General features: G+C 33.3%; 3 protein-coding genes and 1 non-coding gene across 4 annotated transcripts; 2 read left to right on the top strand and 2 right to left on the bottom strand.

The window, feature by feature from the left end:
* The first annotated feature begins 5,408 nt into the window (after positions 1-5,408).
* On the top strand, positions 5,409-6,188 carry LOC110808757 (Bromodomain transcription factor). Its single transcript, XM_022034358.2, has one exon. The coding sequence runs from the start codon at positions 5,409-5,411 to the stop codon at positions 6,186-6,188; it is 780 nt and encodes a 259-aa protein (XP_021890050.1).
* A 1,795-nt stretch (positions 6,189-7,983) lies between these two features.
* Positions 7,984-9,414, bottom strand: LOC110808759 (FKBP-like peptidyl-prolyl cis-trans isomerase family protein). Its single transcript, XM_022034363.2, has 4 exons — positions 9,057-9,414; positions 8,847-8,969; positions 8,476-8,592; positions 7,984-8,290 (listed from the first exon to the last, which is right to left on the bottom strand). Exons 1-4 carry the CDS (start codon positions 9,360-9,362, stop codon positions 8,168-8,170), a joined length of 669 nt encoding a protein of 222 aa, XP_021890055.2. The 5' UTR covers positions 9,363-9,414; the 3' UTR covers positions 7,984-8,167.
* A 42-nt stretch (positions 9,415-9,456) lies between these two features.
* Positions 9,457-9,529, bottom strand: TRNAK-UUU (transfer RNA lysine (anticodon UUU)). Its single transcript has one exon. It is a non-coding gene; the product is annotated as a tRNA-Lys (tRNA).
* A 535-nt stretch (positions 9,530-10,064) lies between these two features.
* On the top strand, positions 10,065-16,603 carry LOC110808770 (LOW protein: exocyst complex component-like protein). Its single transcript, XM_022034377.2, has 7 exons — positions 10,065-10,325; positions 10,807-10,901; positions 11,595-12,642; positions 14,292-14,798; positions 15,370-15,558; positions 15,947-16,083; positions 16,161-16,603. Exons 1-7 carry the CDS (start codon positions 10,224-10,226, stop codon positions 16,405-16,407), a joined length of 2,325 nt encoding a protein of 774 aa, XP_021890069.1. The 5' UTR covers positions 10,065-10,223; the 3' UTR covers positions 16,408-16,603.
* Positions 16,604-17,126: the final 523 nt, after the last annotated feature.

The raw sequence follows: 17,126 nt of genomic DNA, 5'->3' as shown, positions 1-17,126 counted from the left end.
TAAATAAATAAATATCCTAGAGGTTAATCTTTACTAGCACTTGAATGGAGTACCGGGAGGTGAGTTACTCACAACCCTCCTGCTAATCGAAATCTGGATATTGGTCTTCTTGATATGAAATGGTTAATAAGAAGTAAACTGCATTTCTTACACAGTAAATTAAAATACTCAATAAGATTACAAGAATGTCTCTTCTACATTTGTTCATAAAAAGACAAGCAGTAATTAAAAAAAAATATATAGATATCTTAGGGGTTAACATTCACTAGCACTTGAAGGGAGTCTGAAAGGTGAACTACTCACAACTTTCATGTTGATCAGGATCTGAATATTGGTCTTCTTGATCTTAAATGATTAATAAGAAATAAGTTATATTCCTTTTACGGTAAATTTGAATGCCCAATAGGGATACAAAAATATTGCTTCTATATTTGTTCATAAAAAGACAAATATAATTAAAAAAAAATAAGTAGATATCCTAGAAGTTAACCTTTACCACCACTTGAAGGGAGTCCCGAATGTGGGCTACTGATTACCCTATTGGTAATTGGGATATGAATTTTAGTCTACTTGATCTAAAATAGTTAATAAGAAGTAAGCTATATTATCCCAATAGGAATATCACACTAATCACTGATATGAAAAACCAAGGGTTGGTAAAAATCATAAAAAAAGCTAATGGAGCCATTGATTTAAGTAAATAAATTTAACTCTAAAACGTTTTATTTCATGCTTACTGTTACAAATTTTCCTGAAATCAACATATGAACACAAATAACCAAGTGACGTTTTATTTTCGTGCATAAGATAAATAATTCTTCATTTTAACCTAGTTATTGGGACCTTTGGGGGTCCATAGGGATATTCATCGATTCGTGTATCAAATATCAAGATTTGACAATTAACCCGGCCGTCCTCGTATCTCGTCCAGTAATGGACGCCAAAAAACCATCTTCTCGATGCCCTGTCCGGTGTGAGGGTGAACCATATCTCCCAAAACCCTTACAATATGAGATTTCTCAACCTCGTCCAACTGAGATAATGTCTACGGTATGGTTCTCTATATACTGGGTCTATCAATCTTTTCCCAAGATGTTTAGTAAGCTTTCATTTACTTAAATTTTCATCATCCAAACAACTACCAAAGTATACTAATGTCTCATTTCATATTCATCGATTAATTGAAAAAATCATAAAAATTATCAATTTAAATACGCACAATATAATAGTAAGCAATTTAGACAGTACAAAAAAGTAAATAAATAATCAGGACAAATGTGAACAAACCAGTTTCAACTCTATCATTGACCTCTAATTATTTTTAAGGTTTTTCTAATTTTTCACAAAACACACTATTATCGATTATTAATCCTCAATTTACCGTAACAGATGATAAGGTGAAGGATCTTTACCTGGATTGGTATTTCGAAATGTTTTACTATCTACTACACCTCTTAACGAGTCTCGAATTTTTTGAATTTTTTCTGCGTGAATCAAAATGCTCATAATATACCTAAAAACTTAAAATCAGTGTTGAAAATCCTTTTCAGCAGATTTTAAAGTTCTGGCACAATGCTGTTAGCTCCACCGCTATGGCAGTGGTTTGCCTCGGCTTGATCAGTTTTGACTAATTTTATACGTATTCCTATGAAAAAATACGTTAGGGGTTCTCGATTGGGTAAAAAATTAAAAAAAAAAACTGAACCTACTAGTGGGGGATCTCGGGGTGCATCGACTTTACCGATTCTCTTTTGTGGTTGAGGTTTCTCTTTCGGCTAATTTGTACAGAAAATGACAGTAAATACAATGATCGAAAAATTGTGTGAAACAGAAAATGGGAAGGGACTCATTAGAGGGGTTTTAGGGTTTCGACTACAGCGGCTCCGCTAGGCTTTGCTCCCAGTTTTTAGCTCACCCACCATTCCTTTTGCTCTGATATGACAACAGGGAGACTTGAAATCGAGTTTCGAGTGGGAAGGGAAATACTTTACCTTTTTTGGTGGTCGCTGGTGGCTTCGGTGTGACAGCGACTAGGGGTCGATCTCCTTCTCTGATGTCTAGTTATTCTTCTCGAGCGAGGGTAGGTTCGACTAGGGTTAGAGTTCCCTGAGACGCGATGTTTAAATACTCATTTCACGTCAATCTGGATTGTTCGTCTGCCTCAACAGAAGTGGGAAGAGTCGTCTGATTGTTGCTTAGTTAGGCCGATCGCGTAGGTGAATTTGAGGCATTCATTGCGATTGATTTCGTTTGTTCGATCGCGCCTAAAGAGAAAATGCATATGAGCTGTCCGTGCGCGCGGAACGTGATCAGGGCCGTTGGATTGCCAGATATGCAAATCACTCGCGTCATGTCGATGTCAGCGTATTTTGCCACGTAACATGCTCTGGTTCGCTGTGTGGCTGCTGACTGAACTATTCTATGTGGTCGAATTTTTTTTTTTTTTTACGATTTTACTTTTTAAATTTTTTTTAAACACCTTTATTAAAATTATTTTTAATTTTGTTCTTATTTTATATTTTTTTATTAAAATAAAATTAATTTCTTATATAATTTTTATAAATAAAAAAAAAATTATCCTAAGACTCGATCTAAAAAATCTCAACTGGCGTAGACGTGTATATATATGTAACCATGCATTAGCGCATATATATATACACACACATATAGAAGGATGTAATAAAAGTGTAGGAGTAAAAAGAGGGGAAAATTATTGAGGTTGATTATACATGCAAAAGTCACATCATGTACCTTCAATACTATTAATGATAATGCTTAAATAAATTTATTTCAAAATGTATTAATCAAAAGAAGAAAAATTGTAGGGTTGTCTACATCTACGTTCATCAATTCAATAATTTTCCAAAAATTAAAAAAGGAAACCCAAATCATGAACAATTAATTTTGTTATGGGTAGAAAATAATTATTAATTTTGAGAGGGAGGACATGAAGAATCGTGTTGATATGGTAATTGAAAGACAAGGTAGAGGACCACCAAAATTTAAGACAAAAGTAATTTTCTTTGGTGCATGGGAATTTACGAACGTGACCAAATCGTGGAATATTTATTATCATGCACTAAAAGACAAGTTGCAAGTTATACGTTTTGTTCTTGTATTTAATAACATTAAATTAAATTTTACAACCAAAGTGGTCAATTACATCCTCTTCAATTTGTGGATCCTTCATTTTTTTTTCTCTAAATATATATATATATATATATTGAATCAACTTCACTCACTCAGTATCTACATTTTACAAGTATAAGTTTATACCTTCACTTTGTCAAGAAAAAGTTACACACTTGAATCATGTTTAAAACAAATCCTAAAATAGTAGAGATATGTTTTACTAATTCACATTTATTTCAAATAGAAGAAGGTGTAAATGATATTACGATTAAATAAATCATATGAAATTGTAACAATGCCTTCTTAATTCAATCAATTTTAATGTATTCTATGCGGAATCACATTTTTATCATTTTAAAGCGGATGGACCAATTTTAATATAAACTAAATGCAAATTGTCAACTAAATTTTTTTTAAAAATATATTTTTTCAATTGGAGAGAAATTTAACTTATATAATTGGGGTTGTTAATATATATATATATATAGAATTGATGATTTATGAACATAATCCTAATTTAAAAAAAAAAAAAGAAAAAGGGAAAAAACGTAACGAAATATTGCTATAATATACTGATTATAAAGCGTAGGCTTTCGGCATCATTTCTCTTATGTGATAACTCGGCCCAAATTCCACTAATACTTTTTCTTTTAAGCCCACGAAGCTTTTAAGCCTATAAATTTTTAAATGGTTGAATGGGTAAAATCCATTAGCAATTTTTATATAACATATCAAGATATTCGGTCCATTAACATACAAGTATATATGCATAATCATATAAATATATTATTATTATTATTATTATCATACTCTGTAAAAGAACACACACACACACATATATATATATATATATATATATATAAAGTTATAAATATACGAGGCAACCCAAGAGGAGAGGGGAGAGCAATGAATTGGGTTTAAAAAATATTTGGTTAAATTAGAGTGATTCAATAAGTGATAAAATGATAGAGGAAACATATTGAGTTAATGTTGAAGCTTTTGCTATTATTGAGCGGCTAGTGATGGTGATAAGACAGATCAAATATTAAAAACTTTCAATCGGAGTGTAGTAATGCATAAATAAAGGAAGAGAGATTGCGAAGGTTCTCTCTCAAGTCATTTATTAAAATATTATTTCCACTTATTTTCAAAAATCTAACTTCACCCTTCATAAATGTTAGTTTAAAGTGCCTAATTTTACCATTAAAAGTATAGTTTCTTTTTAATCTCCTATCTAAGAAACAGTGTTTCTCCCAGGTTTTTTTTTTTTGCACATGACTTGTTAAAAATCAAATGAATACTCAATTTCTAAGAAGTTTCCTACACATCTCCAAGACTTGTTAAGAACACATAATGAAAAAAAAATCAAACCTTCTAATCACAGAGAAGAGATAAACAATGTAATGCTAAAATATGTTATTATTAAGTTTGGGTGAAATTAAAAAAAAAAAAAAAAAAAAAAGATGGAATGGGATTTAAAATAAATAAATGACAATCAAAAGTTAAAATAATTTTTAGATATTTATCTTTTAAAATCATGTCATATTTTTACTGCCTTATGCAGAAAATATATTCTGTGTAGTAAAAGATAATTTTACTGCTTTTTCACGACACAAATTATTTATTTATTTATTTTTTTAACATTCTTTAAAAATAAAACTTGGGCCAGAATACGAAGACACACGGTTAACCCAAGCAGTATGTATTTATTGCTAAACTTAATATAATAGGTTTTTAATTTTATATTGCCAAAAAAACTTTTTATTAAAAATACAAACACCAATGAAGGCAAAGAGTAGTGGGTTGAAATGGTACTTACAAACAAACACACTCCTATAATTTCGAATTCAACTACTACTCTACTCTGAGTGTTTCTACTTTGATTATTTAGACTCAATCCTTGTTAATAATGAATTCCATATGAAAAACGTGTGCTTTTTAAGATTATCCCAAAAGAAACATACCCCACCAAGCAAATAACAAATTACAAATTGTGTTCTATTTAAATAACTAACTAAATGCCAATTATTTCAATTAAACCCACAAATTTCATTCACTCAAAAAATATTCATTTACCGAAAACGTGTAATAAATTTGTTACAAAATTTGATCAAATATTGGAATAAAAAGGTGCCCAACAAAAAAAAATGTTTGGTCACGCCATCAGAACCTAACCAAATTTATAAAACAAATAATATTCCCAATTTAAAGCCCTAAATTGCAAATTTAGGTTTCTAACCAATCACCATCCTTCTCTCCCTAAAACACTCACCGCCATGAGGAAAAACGCTAAAGCAGCGTCCACACCCGCCATTCACTTACCAGCAACCCCCTCAGATTTCTCCTTCACTCTAACTAGAACAGCTGTTTCACAAATTTGCCGGTCCATAGGGTTCAAGACCACCCAGTTCTCTGCTCTCGAAACCCTAACCCTAATCGCCTCCAAGTACCTGCAAACACTAGCCAAATGGGCCTCATCGTGCTCACATGCGTCTGCCCGCACTGAATCTAACCTTCAAGACATCGTCAACGCCCTCCACGATATCTCTTCCCTACGAGGCTTCTCTGGCGCGTCGGATCTCCAACACTGCCCGCTCCGATCCACCCTTCTCAAAAACCTCTCCAGTTTCGTAACTTCCACCGCAGAAATTCCTTTCGCCCAGCCAATTCCAAGAGCGGAAGAGCCGGATATTCCGATTGGGCCAGCGACCGCGAATGTAGTGGACAACAAGAGGGGTGCCCATATCCCGAGCTGGCTACCGGCATTTCCTTTTCCGGCCGGGGGAACGTGCAATGGCAGTGACGATTTGGCGGAGGAGAAGGCGGGCTTGGTTTTGCAGAGTGGTGGTGTTGGGGGTATTTTGCCCAAGGACAGGGAGAGAGTGAGGTTTGAAGTGAGAAGGTTGGGCGTGCAAAACGGTGCGTATAGGGGTAGGAAGAGAGTACTGCGGCCCGATCGATGTAGTACTTCTGGTGTGAACGGGGGAAGTATCATCCAACCAGAGGAGAAGAAAAAGAAAAGGAATAAGTCTGTGCCTAAACGACTGCGTTTTTAATTTAATTTTAATATTCAATTTCTTTGGGTTGGTTTTGGAATAGAGGGATTTGAACCCGCGAGCTTATTGTGAAAAAGGAGGAGGCTATGGGTGACCATCAGAGCGTTTTGCTCTAGTAATTACTGAGAGACTACGAGACTCGTATTATAAAAATTCTGCTTGCTAATTTTGTAACAAAGAAATCTAACATTTTGCTTTATGATTAATTTTTTTTTTATTTCTTCTTTCTCCAGCTTTAATTTTTAAGAAGTTCAATTGAAATTTAATAATTAATGTAACAACTAGAAAAGACTGATGCTATACTTATCAAAAAAAAAAAATATATATATATATTTTTTAATTGCAGTCAACTATTTAGTTTTTCTATCAATGTCAACAGATTACCATGAGTAGTTCAAATTAAAGTTTTTAAAATTTATGACTATTGAAACCATAGTATAATATTTCCTTTAAAAAATTATTACAAGATAATTTATTGAAACGATAAAATAATATTTCTTCAAAAAATTTCTTAATAAATTTTTTCTATATGTATCAAATTCATAACAAGTTAATTGAATTAAACACAAAATTTTATTCTTAAAATGTAATAAGTTGGTACTTTAAATTAAAAAAATATATTACCTCAGAGGCCAAAGTTACTGAAGATACTATCTTACTATTGAACCCAAAAAAAAAAAAAAAATATTGAACAACAAATTTTTGGTTTGAAGTACCAACTTGATACAACTTAAAATATTAACTTTTTTATTTGAATTGATTACATTGTCGTCAAGCATCAATTTGATATATCTGGTTAAATAGAAATTATTATTATTATTATTATTACTTTTATAGATAAATACCCTACACTTATATCTAGGAAATAAGTAAGGTAATTACGGTGAGACTCTTGTCATTTATATTAAATTAATCTACAATATTTTTATTAAATTAGCATAGTTTGTTTTTCTCATGTTAGTTGTTTCCACCCAGCGATGTTGGGTGCTTTTTTCATTGTGAAAATTTTGGCAATTTGAGATAGTGTTCTGACCTATTTTGACACAATTATGTTTATTCCTAACTGAATCTAACTACGTCATAAGATATTTGCTTTGAATTTCTTCGATGTTTCTTGGGTTTCGATTTCAAATTGCTGGAGCTGGTTATGAGATCTTTTGAATCATCTTTAGGCTCTAGAATTTAAATTAATAATTAGATCATGAGAATATGTGTAAGTGATTGATTTGAAACAGTGAATGGGACACATTCAAAAGATGATATTCACACCAATTTCATGTAGAGAATAACAAGACCAATAACCAAAAATCTCAAACCATTTTTGTAACTCCTTTCAACTCTAGCAAAAAATCTACAAGTATTAATGTTAACTTTAAAATTAACCTTGAGTAACGAAGAGGGGGAGATAGTGGACAAATGTATTTGGAAAAGAGATTAGTGTATATATATATATATATATATTTTAACTTCTTACAAGCCAGCTTGAAGTCAGTGAGAGTTTCGGCTTTGCAAAACATCTTCCAGCAGTTTATCATTTACTTTGATATTTGAAATCTAAGCCTGACCATATATTATTTTGTTCTTCTCAATCTTCCTTTAAGCTGTAAGCTTTTTGTGATGTAGATTGAACTAATTTTGTAGATTCCTGTAAATCTATTCCAAACTATTGTATTTTCCTTGGTGAGAAATACAAACTAATTTCGTATGCATCTTTTCTCTTCTGCTATGTTGCCTGCGATATTCAGACCACTATCCATGTTACTATCAATCCTATTTTTTATGAGCGGACTACACATATCTCAATTGATTGTTATTTTGTGACAAATCATCTGAATTATGGAACAGAGAAGCTTCTACCAGTTAAGTTTGAATGTCAATTAGCTCATCCCTTCACTAAGCCATTATAATCTCACCTATTTTTTCATTTACTTTTTAAGATGTCTATGATTGATATACATAGTCTATCACCCATTTTTCATTCACTGATGCCTCACTCTGACAAGCTCAATATCAAAGATCAAAGTGCCCAATGTCGTACCTTCACCATTTGCAAGACGGGTTGGATTGAAAATGGTGGTAAACAGTCTCTGCCTGTCAAAGAACTGCAAAAACTATAAGCCGTAAGCAAGTAAATTCCATTTCTTAACAATGGAAAGTAACAAAGAAATTAGGAGGAAGAAGTTTTAGTTGAGAAATTGGAAATGGTAAAAGATTATAAAATGAAGAAAGAGACGAAATAGAGGAAGGGACAAGGAAGAAACAGAAAGGATGGTAGAGAAATATATACATTTGGAGGCAGAGGTTGTTGAGATGTGTTCTGATATCCTTGTGATGGGGGAATAATGACTCGACGAATACCACCTACCTTCATTGATCTCACAGCTGCTTCAATGCCTGAAATCACCTGCAATTTGTTTTCAACTACTAAAAACAGGCTTCAATTTTCTTAAGCAACCTTAATCATCATCTTGGCAAAAATTGTAAACATCAGTGCTACTTGGATAGTCCAGTGTAATCAAACTCCTCAACAATCGATAAGTTTTTTGCTTTTGAATCATTCAGCTTATGTGAAGAATACATGAACGATTCTTTCCAGGAATGGAAGGGATCGCAGATTTAGAAGTATGGAAGCTAGAAAAAAAAGAGAACGTAAGTTACTTTTCCAGAGCCGAGGGTGAAGACAAAAGGAACTGCATCGCCATTGCCGTCTTTGTGATCGTACGTTGAGTCGAATCGCCATCCTTGTTTAGCCGCTAATCTTCCATAATAATGTATCGCTACCTTCAATTTCACAATACCTCCCCAATTCACAACCCAACCCTATGTTGTTTGACATTATTATTTATCTAATAGAGAAAGAAAGAATACCTGGTCGCCGTCGACCGGGACCGCACCAGAACCAAGGCGAAGGTCCAAGGCCTTGACGCCGCCTGAGTTAGAAAGGTCGAAGAAGTCAGTATTAACGGCGGATTTTGAAAGAGCAGCAAATAAGGAGAAAGTCAATGTAGAAAAGGCTGTGGTGGTTACGATGTACATAGAGATTGCTCTTCTAGTCGAAGATGCAGATAAACAGCAAGTTGCAGAAACTTTCTTTGATGGTCGAGACTGCAACAGGAAGGTGCAAAGGCGGGGAGTAGGGCAAAGTGACGGTAATGCAACGCAGCGAATCACCATTATAATATTCTATCTCTATCCACCTTGTCTTCAGCTGCTGCAGCTGAAAGGCCAAAAAAACAGCCTAAAATGTGGATAAAAAGGGAAGCGCGTACGCCGTCTGTGGGAATCGAACCCACGACCACATGGTTAAAAGCCATGCGCTCTACCAGCTGAGCTAAGACGGCTTTGCTTTTTCCTTATTTCATATTTTTTAAATCGTCTATAATAGATGAACGTGTGCTGATTAGACTTTGACGAGACTTTAATGACCGTCCAAGAAGGTTATCAAAGCAACACAAGTTCCAGCATTGTAGCCACGCATCAGGAATGGAGGTATAGTAAATTTTAGTAATTAATAATTAATGTATAATAATAATATAAAACAAAAATAATAAATTTTTTTATATTTAGATAATTATATATTAATAATAAATATTTTATCTGAATAATAAAATAATATGATTATATTTTTAATTAAATTAATAATTTATTTATATTTATTATACATAATAATAAATAATATAAAAAAATATATAATAAAAAAATATAAAAATATAATTAAATTTATATTTAAATAAATAATTATTATTTATATAAAAATAAAATTTTTATTTAAAAAAAAATAATAAAAAATAAATATATTTTATAAAAATATAATAGAAATAAAATTATTAATTTATTAAATACTATTGATTGCTTCAGTAATTTTAAAAATTATTTTAAATTTATCATTCGAATACCGAATACTGCTCTGCTATAGTGGTGAGTTCTTTTGAAAATCAAATCCAGTGAAGAACAGGAAACTATTACTGAAGAATAAGAAACTTGCAATTGGACAACGGAAGATCCCCAAGAGGAGAAGAAAAAGAAAAAGGAGAGATGACGATGGATAGCAGTGAAGAAGAAGATGACTTCCCATCCATTGAAACCGTCACACCTCAGTCCAAGATCGACTCCCTCCACCAGTCCTTCACCGAAAAGGTCTGCCTTTCTTCTCTCTGTCTTCAATCTTCCATTTCTTGTACCAAAGTGTAAAAAACATGGCAAGTGCGAAAAGAAAAGTCAATGAAGCTGCCTCGTTTTGTTTTGCAAAATAACAACCTATGTTTTATTTGTCTTCGAGATTCCGAGTTCAGTTTACCCATATATTTAATATAGTTAGAAGCGATGAGAACATCAATTTTTTCCCTCTTATCTCCAAATTAATGCGCAAAATCGGTTCCTTGGTGGCGAGGCATTTTCCTACGTCAAATTTAAACTTTGTAGAAAGTGAATGTGCATTACTGTTCTTCTTACTTAGGCTGTGTTTAGTTGAATCAATTGAAAATCCTGCCTTGTTTGATTGCGTAATGTATTTCAGTGTATTTTACCACTTCCTTCGGCTGTTAGCTGCATTCTATAACTAGTTTCTTTAATGTGATTTTGATTTTTGTAAGCAAGTTAAGGACAATTGTGGATGCAGGGAATCCGAAATCTTTGTTGTGAGCTGTTGGATTTGAAGGATGCAGTTGAAAACTTATGTGGAAATATGCATACAAAATACTTGGCATTCTTGAGGTAATCAAATGTCAGTTTATTTGTAAGTGATAAATTGAAAGAGAAGTATGATTTAAGCATTTTTGTGGTCCATGGCGCACTGATGCATGCAAAAACAGTAAAATTAGATTTTGTATATAGAGGTACAACCTAATCATTTCTAGCTAATGCACAGGATTGGCCCATTTAGCAGTCCAAGTATCGGCCAGCACTTTCACCTCTCAAGTGCCAAAAGCCTTTAAATAAGATGCTGGATAGCACCCACTCTAAACGAGGGATTAGAATTCAAGAACTTTCAAAGCTTTGGATCATAAAGTCTAACCCTTCATGTGATAAGAAGTTTGTATGGCACACTACTTTGTGGAAATAAAAATGGGTAGCAATTTGGAAAACGAAGGAGCATAACCTGTATTAGAGATATCCTGATTGAAATAATTGACCTAGGCCCTTAGCAGTCAACTTAAATGCAGTACCATGTCTATCTGATTTTGGACATTTGAATACGCACACAACTCATCCTTAATGCTATGCTGTTCCAGTATGTGCTTATTTCTCCTGAAAAAAACATTATCTGCTGGTTTTCTTCTATATCTTTATTCTCCATCCATGTTTATCTTTTGTTCTTGATGCAAATCACTTTCAACTAATTATCTAATTTAATTGGCTGTGTTGTCTGATTTCATAATTATTTTTCAATCATGATGATCTTTGTAGACTATCTGAAGAAGTTGTAGAAATGAAACATGAACTAATAGAGCTGCGAAAACATATTTCTGCCCAAGGGATTCTTGTGCAAGATTTGATGACTGGTGTATGTTGTGAATTGGAAGAATGGAAACAAGCTAATAACGGAGGTATTGATGAAACTCAGCAAGAACCTCAAATTTGTGAAGTTCAGGATCCACCGCCAAATGAAGCAGATGATCTGAAGATGATGTTCTTGGAAAAGATTGATGTTCTCTTGGCTGAACATAAGATTGATGAAGCATTAGAAGTCATGGATGCTGAAGAGAAAAATTCCCCAGAGCTGAAAGGCTCAGGAGATACTTCATCAACAGAAGCATCCTTGTACAAGTCTGCCTTTCTGAAAAGGAAGGCAATGCTTGAAGATCAGTTGGTTGGGATTGTTGAACAGCCTTCAGTAGGAAATCTTGAAATGAAGAAGGCGTTAACTAGTTTAATCAAACTTGGGAAGGGACCTTTGGCACATCAATTGCTGCTAAAGTGCTATGGCTCACGTCTCCAAAAGAGCATTGAGGTTTTTCTTCCTTCATGTTCTGTCTGTCCCAGAACATTTCCAGCCACACTGTCTAGGCTTTTGTTTTCTATTATCTCATTAACCACAAAGGAATCCAGTCTGATATTTGGTGACGATCCCATATACACCAATCGAATTGTTCAATGGGCAGAGTGGGAAATTGAATATTTTGTACGGCTGGTGAAAGAGAACTCACCATCTGCGGAGACAGTTTCAGCAGTACGTGCAGCCAGTATTTGTGTTCATGATAGTCTTAATTACTGCTCAATGTTGGAATCACAAGGCTTGAAATTGGCAAAGCTACTTTTGGTGCTTTTGCGACCATACATTGATGAAGTCTTGGAGTTGAATTTTAGACGGGCAAGAAGGGCAGCCTTAGACTTAACTGAAATTGATGGGAGCTTGCCATTGTCACCACATTTTGTTTCTCCATTATCTATATTTGCAATAGCTTCGGATGGTGTGCTTGTTGATAGTGGAATCAGATTTATGCAAATCATTCAAGTAAGTCAATGTGTAATTGTTCTTTTTTCTTTTTTGGTTTTTAGATCAAACTGTGATAATAAGCATCTTTTCATATTTTTTGTTTATACAATAACAGGAACTCTTTATTCTTTGTTTGCATTTAGAAACTATAAATCAAACATGTCTTTGACAGATTATACTCCAGAAACCAGGACTAAGCCAGTGATTTTGGGATAGCTTAGTTGATGAAATGTGTTCAACCCTCAGTTTGTAGGATTTGAACAATAGAACTTTGAATTTTTTTGTTAATTTCTTGCTATTTGTTTTTGGGACGGCCGTGAATTTTGAAATTTTAGTCTAGTTGTGATATGATGTATGGCATTTTGCATATTGTAATCTTGACTTGTCTAGATTCTAAAGTGGTTCCTAAATAGTCTCCCTGTATCATTGTGTTTTAAAAACAAGCTTATAGTAAGTTGACGTTACTCACTAATAGCAAGAAGCTATAGTACCTCTTAGAACTTTTATCAGGTAACTAGGGAATGTTTGGTGATAATCAGTGGGTGAGGTAGTTGATATAGGATAGGAAGTGTAGGTTAATTTAGGTTTGGGATAGTTGTGTACGGAGACGAGCAAGATAGTCATATGGCTATAGCATCCATGACGTAGTATGAAATATTAGTAATTAGTAAAATTTAAAATATTAAAAATAATATAAAACTGCAAAATAGGTTCAATTTTTTTTTTAAAATTGAAGTGCAAGTCATTTTGAAAATATAAAATTATTCTAAATTATGTGTTGTAGAAGAATATGTAGAAGAAAGCATAGCATTGGCTGCAAATCACGACAGGTGCTGCAACTAGCACTTGGCAGCTTTAAGCTGTCTTTGTGACCAGAAGCTGTCTTCGTGACCAGAAGCTGTGATTCCGGAAATGTTTTCTTGACTAGATAGGTAACTGCTTTTCGATTTCCAGGTGGTATTTTGGAGATTTGTGGTAGCATCTTGTCAATTTGCTGTTCAGATGTGGTTTATGGTGGTTTCGGGCAGAGGTTTTGGAGATTCCAGCAGTACAAGTGATGGTGCTGGATTATAGTTGTGGCCTCCCCAGTCATTTGAATTTTTGTTCTAAAATGTGTGCAATGACCTTACCTTCCCTATCGAGTGAAACAATTGGGCTTAACTGTATCACATTTTTTGTTACATGGGCCACTGCTTTGGCACACTAAATAATACTTCTCTTTTTATCAAACAATTTTCTTGTCTATCAGAAGTTTTTGCAACTCAATATAATATAAAATGAAATCATCAAAGATTTGACCTTTCCGAACTCTGTGTAACTTTCTATAGCGCTCAGATAACAAAGATCAGATGTATATGAACGGGATATCCAGCAACAAGAAGGAAAAGGATTGAATGGAGGAACTCTCAAACATTTGGCAATATTTTATTTGTTCACTATTTATACATAAGAGAATCCTGGATTAATCTAAACTAAGACTGGACATCTCCATTGATTGTAGCAGTGCACGAATATTTGTTACATGCTTACAACTAAAAATTGGAAATCTTTATTGATCATGCAGGACAAAAATTAGTACATGCTTACAAATTTGCATGATTTTCTTATTGATTAGATAAAGTTTTACCCATTCATCATGTAATTCAGAGTGAAAGTACATTTTACAGGATATACTGGAGCAGTTAACCCCACTGGTGGTTTTGCATTTTGGAGGAAATATTTTGACAAGAATCTCTCAACTTTTTGATAAATATATGGATGTGCTGATTAAAGGTCTACCTGGCCCCTCTGATGATGAGAGTCTTGTAGAGCTGAAGGAGCCCATATTGTTTAGAGCAGAAACAGATTCAGAACAGCTTGCCCTTTTGGGAATAGCATTTACAATTGTAGATGAACTTTTACCAAATGCTGTTGTGAAAGTTTGGAATCCAAAGAATGAAAGCGATGAACAAAGTGAAGCCATTTTACCTAATGGTTCCACTCCGGAACTGAAGGAATGGAAGCGCCATCTTCAGCATTCATTTGACAAGCTCCGTGATCATTTTTGTCGACAATATGTTCTGAGTTTTATTTATTCAAGAGAAGGCAAAACAAGATTAAATGCTAAAATTTATTTGACTGGGGATGGGGAAGATTATTGGGACTCTGATCATCTACCTTCACTACCATTTCAGGTTATTTTCCTTTCTCTTTTATATTGGAATTCTGATAATCTATCTTCACTACCATTTCTGGTTGTCTTTGTTTCTCTAAATTTGAAATTTTCTTCTTATTGGCTTTGGATATTATACTTGGGTGTTGTAAATGTTAGCAGTCATCTTTTGCATGCTTTTGACCTTTTTTAGCTTTGATTTATTTTGTAAATTATGCCGAATTTCTTCTGCCCTTGGCATCAGCTCCATTATTTTCTTTATTCCTGCCAATTTATGTGCAAATGTGATCATAAAATTTTAATCAAAGAATGAAGATTAAGAAAAATGGAACTTTCTTTGTGTGTCAGATCACATTTTTTTAACCTGGTTTCTGTATAAGTGTAAAAATGAAAGAAAGCAACTCGTTTATGTGTCACTGCATGTTTTGCTCCATGCTTGCTGATGGAAGATGCTTTGTTGTAATGGCTTCAGATTATGTCATCATTTCATTTTTTTTCCAAAGCTCCCCTCTCAAACAAGCTGCCTTTGCTCATGTTACACATTTCCCACCAATATATCTGGTACTGATTTTGAGATTCTTATCATATTACAGGCATTATTTGCAAAGCTGCAGCAGTTAGCAACTGTGGCTGGAGATGTGCTACTTGGTAAAGAGAAATTACAGAAAATTTTACTTGCTAGACTAACAGAGACAGTGGTGATGTGGTTGTCTGATGAACAAGAATTCTGGGGTGTGTTTGAGGATCAGTCAGCCCCGCTTCAGGCTCTTGGATTGCAGCAGGTGATTCTTCTTTTCAATGACTGGAATCTATTTTTTGTTTGTGTATATATTTGTATATGTAAATGTGAAGGTATTTTTTTTGTTTGTGTATATCTTTTGCCATAATGTGAAATCAATCCTTGTGTATATTTTAAGTCATTTTTATGGTATAATATGGATTAAATACAGATCTAACATTATAACAAAAGCGGAAACAGAATTTCTTTTGTAAAAGTATTGCAAAAAATGTTACAGCAAACAGAAACGAAAAAGGAAGAGCAGAACATGGGAAGTAATCCACAGTAACTAAGAAAAGTTGGATTAAGAAACTTATTACTGATCCTTTGTTTTATCTCCGTCCCTTAGATTTCAACTTATGCACTCAGCTTTTTGTTAAATATCTTGGCAGTTAATTCTTGACATGCACTTCACCGTTGAAATTGCACGTTTTGCGGGTTACCCGTCTCGCCATGTACACCACATTGCTTCAGCAATAATTGCTCGGGCAATTAGGACATTTTCTTCTAGAAGTGTGGATCCACAAAGGTAACTCATGGCTCTTCAAATATTCTTTTCATCATCTCTGCTTTCAACTCTCAATTTACATGGCATTGTCTCATCAGTGCACTTCCAGAGGATGAATGGTTTGTGGAAACTGCTAAGTCTGCAATAAATAAACTTCTACTAGGGACATCTGGTTCGGATGCATCAGAAATTGATGATGATCACATAGTTATACATGATGACGTAGTCTGCGATTCAGACGAAACTGCTTCTTCCCTCTCATCAGTAGAATCATTTGAATCTTTTGCTTCTGCAAGCATGGCTGAACTGGAAAGTCCAGGAGATTCAACCGATCCAGAGGGCTGAAACTTGATTTTGACGTCCTGATTCCAATTCCCATTCAAGGTGAAAGGGGTCTAGATTTTGATTTTGTAGATTCAGGTCTTAATGTACAACTAATAGAATCATGCAAAGGAAATGTTGTATTTAAGTAAATCTTGTATTATTCTCAGATGAAAGTAGATTTAAACAAATTCAAGATGGTCACTCTCCTTCCTCTTCACTATTGAGCAGTTGTTCTCATTTTGCTTCAAGATTTTACTTTCACCAAAGCAAGAGAAACAAGAGAAGCATAATGGATTTATATTCATTTTGATACACAAAAGGTTTTTCCTAACTTTCTTATATATACGTATTACATATCTATACGTTTAGAAGTTAAAAATAAAAATAATATTTAGAAATGAAAATAAAAATAAATGGTTTGTTTTGAAAATAATTAATTATTTTTTAAGGTAAGGTAGACATGAACATTTTCGAAAGTAAAAACACATACTGCATATATTTTTACATTTCAAAATGTCTGAAAAAATTAAATTTTTTTCTTATATAACAACTTAAACTTGTGCCTCTATTTAATATATGAAAAATATTTTTAATTTTTATTTTCTATATATATATATTCATGCATAAAATTGTAAAATATGTATAACAGTTAAAATATTATTTAAAAAATAAAAATAATTAAAATTTGATTGCTCTTTTTTTTTTTTTTTTTTTTTAACAAAAAAGAAAAGTAATAGCTC

The sequence above is a fragment of the Carica papaya genome, chromosome 2 (genome assembly GCF_054855325.1).
Source record: "Carica papaya isolate Zhongbai chromosome 2, ASM5485532v1, whole genome shotgun sequence".
Lineage (NCBI taxonomy): Eukaryota > Viridiplantae > Streptophyta > Magnoliopsida > Brassicales > Caricaceae > Carica > Carica papaya.
Note: the sequence above shows the minus strand (reverse complement) of the source record. Positions and strands in the feature narration are given on the sequence as shown.